Raw genomic sequence first — 6,447 nt, forward strand, 5'->3', positions numbered from 1 at the left:
CCACTACAGTGGACAGCTGAAACTGACAACCGGAAGCGGCAGGGACAGACCACTATAAACACCGGAGGAAACATCAAAGAAGCGCTTTGCAGGAGGCTCCCAAGCACTGATGATGTCGCCTAGCCAGGGGACGAAACGTTTGCAACAAAAACTTCCAGCTCGGCGAAAGAACCACAACACCTATTAATATTATCATCAATTGTTTACAGATCCCCCCCCGCCGATGGCCTTGTCCATCTCTAACTTCCTTGAGTCCAACATTGCTCCACTTCTGGCCTCATGTGAACCTCAATTGAATTTGGTTTTCAGCTGTCCACAACTCTCAAATGTCCTCTTTTAGTCTCTCAGCCTCTTTAACCCCTCTTTGCACTTTTAAAATTCTCTGTAAAATGTACCTCACTTCAGCTGACCTACTGTCTCCTTGTGTGACTTTGTTTAAAATTTTGTTTGATGTTGCTCCTTTGAGCCATCTTTGGTTGTTTATTTGTGTTAAAGACGCTCTGTAAATGCAAGCTGGTGTTGTGCTTTGCCAATTAGCAATGTGTCTTGTGTGATTACAAGTCGAAAGCTGTGTTAATCTAGTGTTCAATTCTGAGAAAAAGCTGTTCAATCAACACCCTTTACTACTCCTGTTTCAAATTAAAGTTTTACGCTGCAGCCAGTAACATACTTTGGTGGTAATTTAGAATCCAAATTTAACATTATTGTTACCTGATGTAACGTTTTTCTTCATCTTGGTCCCATGCAACACGGGTGAGGTGATTTTCTGTTATTAGAAGTTGCGTCACAATGCCCTAAGACTCACTGGGAAGTAAAAGAGTAGCCATTTTGCCAGTTACAAGAGGATAACTGGTACCACCAGATTTTCAATTATTTTGTCCAAATTATTCCGACCTCGACTGCCTGCCTCTGAGAGGCAATAGTATGTACCTAGATGAAGATAGAGTGGAGACACTTGGAGTGCTGTAAAACTTAATAAATTTATTAAGTACTTAAATGAATAGCAGGTGCTTTTAAGGACTACACTTAAAATCACTGTCTCTCAATCATTGTCTTTTGCTACCCTGGGTTCTGTAACTAATCCCAAATGCTGTTACCCCAGAGAGTTGGCAGATTGCCAGCTTGGAACTCTACTCAGTGCCTTCCCTTGATGTAGGGTATGTCCTGCAGCATTAGTCTTCAAAGTTCTTGCTGAATAAAGGGTTTTCTCAGGCGACTTTATGCTCAAGTCTCTGTGCCACATGCATGCCTTATTTGGAATTATCCTTGCACGTAACCAATCCCGAATGTTCCATCCTTATTTGGTAGAGACTGCAGTCACTGATTTTCTGCAATCTGAGCAGACTTGAATGGTTCAGCATAATTCCACTCATTTAACAGCCAATTGTAAAGCTTCTTACCAGTTCCTGTTTTCTTCAGCCTAATCCAACACCTTTGTGGCAGGTTGAACTTGAAATCTGACCTCCCAGGCTAGAAGCAGAGATAATACTACTGCACAAGATCCTATACCAATGGAATTCTAACTCTACGTGGTTGATGCCTTCAGAATAGGAGAAATTGATAAATTGCCAATACCATTAACTATTCTGTTTGTTTTTCTCTCCTATAGGATGGTGGCTTGCTTATTAACAACCCTTGTGCATTGGCCATACATGAGTGCAAACGTCTGTGGCCAAACACACCATTTCAGTGCGTAATCTCTCTCGGAACAGGCCGCTATGAAGCACTAGGGAAAAATAATGTGACCTACACAAGCCTCAAAGCAAAATTGACTAATGTTATCAGCAGCGCCACAGATACAGAAGGTTAGTCATTGTAAGATGAGCATTTTAAAGTTTTTATGATTTCTGCAACAGGTTTTTAGAATTCAATTCAGCTTCCAAATTCTGAATTTACACTGTCCTGATTTAGAAATAATATTAAGGATATTGCTGCGAAAGATCAAATTAAAAATAAACGGGATCAGTTCTGAAACTGGTAAAAACAAAATAATGAATTCAGCAGTTGTCAGGGCAAGAACTGAAAATTGAAAGATACTAAAATGAATGTCCTAGCTGTGAACATGTTGCCATGATTTAAATCAATCTTGTGGCTTTCCGAACTGCAAACTTCACTTGGACTGTTCTACACATGACACAGCCAGAGATGATTAATGAGAAAATTATTGACTAAACGTGGTAAAGATGTGTTGAATGATGCACACAGCCATCCCTGTTGAAGGGATGAAAGACTTAGCATTAATTGACATTTAATATTGAACACTTTTTTACGTTCAGTGTTTCTTTCATGAATAAAGCTTGACGTCTTCAATGGAATAAATTAAATTTTAAAAGTCCTTTCAAGTGCAGTGTACACCTACTCCTTATGAGAATATACTTTGGATCCCTGTATGCATTTTTGTATGAGGCACATTTTCTAAAGACATTCATTTTTAACTACCATATGATGGAGCATAAACCAAGTGTAATTCATGTATTTGTCTTTATAAATCAAAAGCTGCACACAAATATTGACTCACTGTTCTTGTTAACTTATATAAGTCAGAAGATCCTGACAGTAACGTTCTAATTTGGGATTAATCCACTAATAAGGTGGCAGCAGCAAAAAAAGCCCTTTTGAAACCTGCAGTCTGCAAAAATTTAAATAGAGCAAATCAGCCAATGAGAAGTGTAAGGATAAATAGGGGCCAGTTTGACAATGCAACAGGTTAAATACTCCACTTTAAATCAAAGTCACATGCACCCTACCTGAAGGGAATTCCTTGACTCATTGTCTGTTGATGCTTCATCCTGGACCATTTTCTCTTGGCAGTTTATTTTTCCTCTGGTTAGCCATTGCCTTCCATTCCCACGGGCAGTTCATAAGTCTACCTCCATTGAAACACCAATCTCACCTGCACAGAGCATTATTCTGAATCACTGAAATTTGTGTCCAGCCATGGAAAGCTAATTGCTGGCTTTCCCTTATACTTGTACCTGCCTTCATTTATTTTGACTTTTACTTTGAGACCTGAGTACCACTTTTATCTTCTACAAAACCTCTATTACATCTGATCAGCATTCTAAAACTGGTGCTGTTAGTTTACACACAGTTTCTATTTAACACAACATTATAGAATAAAGATCTCCTGTAAATCAGTGACTAAAGGAGGTGAATATAACCATAGCTTGATTTTAATACCTGTCCAGTGAGAGCTATTTGTGATATTTTAAAGACAATTGTCTCAAGTTTCCAATAAAATACAGATTATATTATAAATTGCTCCCTATGTGACAAATATTGATAAGTAATAACTCAATATTGATAATTGAGTGCTAAAGCGATAGAGATATTAGCTGCTTGCAGGGGTGACAGGAGTTTAGTGGTTGTGCTACTAACTGCAGTTCATGGTGCTCTGATGATCACTGAAGTTTCTAATTTCCTCAGCAACAGTTGACTTTCCAATTGTGATCCGGCATCAGCATTTATAGTAGCGCCATCCATTTGTAACAAGATAATCTAGTCCTATATACTTTAGTAAAAGCCTAATGCAGTTTCGTTGAGATCATGCATTGAGTCATACCTCATCAAAGCAGAGTCCTAATGACCTGTGCTAAATCACTTCTATTGCTCTTGATAACATGTTTCAGATGAAAAAATATCCTTTACAATCGAGAAATATATCTTCCACAATTTAGAATTGCTGTGATTACTTGTAGGTCATTGTAAAATGTGAGTCTTGCGTCTAACACCTGATGATTGAAATTGGGATGAGTCCATTAAAATCTGTGAGGCTCATCTGTTGACTGAGTGCTGCATTGATCTGGCACACTTATGAATAAGCAATATAAACTCCTTTTCTGACATAAGAATTGAATATACCTTAATAATGGGTTTAAGGCACACTTACAATTTTTCATTTATTTTCACAAATCTGTTTTCCATTGCTCAATATTAGTTTGGTATCTATAGTAATGTGGAGAAATTGAGCTATTTACTTGGCCTGACTGCCTTAAGATCAGACCTTTAAAAAGCCAAGATGAAGTGAATGTCACTGCTGATAATCTGCTGCTATAACTCGGCACAATTGTAACTACTTGTAAATTCTGGACTTTAGGACAGTAATTTGCTTTCATTATTTTGCATCTGTACCAAGAACAGTACTTTCACATGTACTTTGACATGTGTAATCAATTTTTAATTGAATACAGCCTCCCATCTGCTATAATCAATGCCTAGAAATGCTGTGTCTCTCTATATCCACCTGCCTCTGTGGCATCACTCACCTTTAACTCCTGCAGACTAGATCAGCTGACATTACAATATTCAATAAGTCAATACATCTGCTTGCCCATGGATTCAGATATTTTAACAGTATGTTTTAAGTGATATGAACAGGAAATGGTACTACAGTGGGTTAAAATTCTCTTTTACCTCTGCAAGCTTTGATCTAGACTGAGGCACTAAGAGATCCTGAAAATTGCAAAAGGTTTATGTGCACTTAGCATTTAGTGTTTCACACCAGTTGATGATGGATGCAGGTTCACAGCTCAAAATGCTGTATAACTTGAATGTCAAGACAACTGTTAGAAATATGATTGCTGAACTATCACAGCTTGTAATGCTGAGGTCACTATATTGTTGAAAGTATTGTTGAAACTTTGATGTTGTGGTAGGCATGGCCTGGGAGACATTTATTCTAACAATGCTTGCAATGTAAAACATGTTTGCATAAAGCCTGCAGAAAAGGTAGTTTGCTCATCAAACTCATTCATCCAGTATGGAGGTTCTATCATCAAGTTGTATCCCTTAGTTTGAATCTAAAACTCAAACACTTGGAGGCAATACACAAAAATAACATAATCGGTCCTGTTGTAATGCGTGCTTCTTCAGTGCAAATTGGCTTTAACGCGATTGAAAAATTTAGATTGTCATTTATAGCACTCAAACATTCCTTACCTGTATTAGCTATATGTGATTCCGGCCCCATTAGTTTAAATGGTGAGGCTATTGCGCGATTTTCTTACAACGCAAGATCGCACGAGAACGGAACTGTCACATTATATCAGAACTGACTGTACAATGTTGACATCTGCCTTCAGTTTTCCCATTTATACATCGGTTTAGTGTATCTTGTTAAAGAATTCTTGAACTCTCCTAAGCAGTTTTTCTTCTTGGAAACATTTTATTTCAGAAGTTCATACCATGCTTGATGCACTTCTGCCCCCTGACACCTACTTCAGGTTCAATCCTTTCATGAGTGAGGATATAGTCTTGGATGAAAACCGGAAGGAGAAGCTGAATCAATTGCAAATGGATGGAAGCCGGTACCTGGAACGGAATGAACCGAAACTTAAAAGGGCTGCTCAGATACTTGGTCAGGAAAAGGGCATGTTTCAGAAAATATCTGATTGGTGTAAGTTAAAAATAGACATGTATGATGGCCTCCCTCTTATTTCTAAATTGTAAAATGAAAATGTCTATTTCTCAGAATCTACTTGGTAACTATATCTGTGTAATTTCATCAGGCTGATTGAATTGATCTGTAACTGCTGCAAAATTTGAGAAGCGATACTAAATTTGAGTTAATAATTGAACCACAAAAATGTTCTTTTTAAAAGAAGTACCAATGCTGCTTATTTTACAGATGTACTCAAGTTCCAATATCATCATGCTTGTAAATTGCTGCTTTCTTTTGGCTTCAGCTGAAATCGGGTGATGCTAAATACATTTCCACGGGTACAACATGTCTGTTTTGTGCTGAGTTTTGGTTTGAATTATTTATTTTGCCAAAAATCTGATTTTCTTTGTGCAAAACATGATTTTTATTGATGTGAAAATATCAACATCGTTTTAAACATTTACGTGATCATGCTAGTTGAAGATGGAATTAGTTAACTTAGCCCTCCCTCCCCAAATAAATTACTTTTGTCGTCCCATGTAATTTTCACTCAAGCACTTCAAAATATTTCTGAGATCAGGACTGTTTGAAAGCTGCTTAGTGATACTAATAAAGGCACCTGAACATGCTATGTTTATACAATGAATAATGTAGATATGTGTCTGTTGTTTACATATACTGTTTATCCTATTTCCTGATAACTGTAACATGCTTCTGCGTTTCCATTTTCTCTTGTATATCAATAAACCTTGTGGTTTAACACTAGTGCATAATGTTTATTTCTTTCTTCGATAGTAGTTGCACCCTTCCCAGTGTTTTTTTGTTTGCCTGTCCTGATACTGGTGCCTTCCTGTTGTCAAAGATTCTGCAGTCTTCTGTACATCACCCACCTTTTCTTTAGTCACAATAGTTAGCCTTGACCTTATCTGCAGATACTTAACTGAAGGAGCTATCAGAATTTGACCCATTTTTGCAGTCGTCCATGTGATTTTTAAATTTTGTACTTGACTTGTGCAAGTTGCTGGCAAGATCAGAAATCTTATTGAAAGCAAAATATGGATTCTAGA

The 6,447-nt window shown here is 37.4% G+C and overlaps 1 protein-coding gene across 1 annotated transcript in view; it reads left to right on the plus strand.

The window, feature by feature from the left end:
• pnpla8 (patatin-like phospholipase domain containing 8) overlaps positions 1-6,145 on the plus strand; it is a 72,468-nt gene extending 66,323 nt beyond the window's left edge. Inside the window, exons 9-10 of the mRNA XM_043709010.1 lie at positions 1,610-1,805; positions 5,174-6,145. Coding sequence (XP_043564945.1) covers positions 1,610-1,805; positions 5,174-5,448 — 471 coding nt within the window. The 3' untranslated portion in view covers positions 5,449-6,145. The remainder of the gene's footprint in view (positions 1-1,609; positions 1,806-5,173) is intronic.
• The last annotated feature ends 302 nt before the right edge of the window (positions 6,146-6,447 follow it).

This window comes from Chiloscyllium plagiosum, chromosome 19, assembly GCF_004010195.1.
Source record: "Chiloscyllium plagiosum isolate BGI_BamShark_2017 chromosome 19, ASM401019v2, whole genome shotgun sequence".
NCBI classification, from domain to species: Eukaryota; Metazoa; Chordata; class Chondrichthyes; order Orectolobiformes; family Hemiscylliidae; genus Chiloscyllium; species Chiloscyllium plagiosum.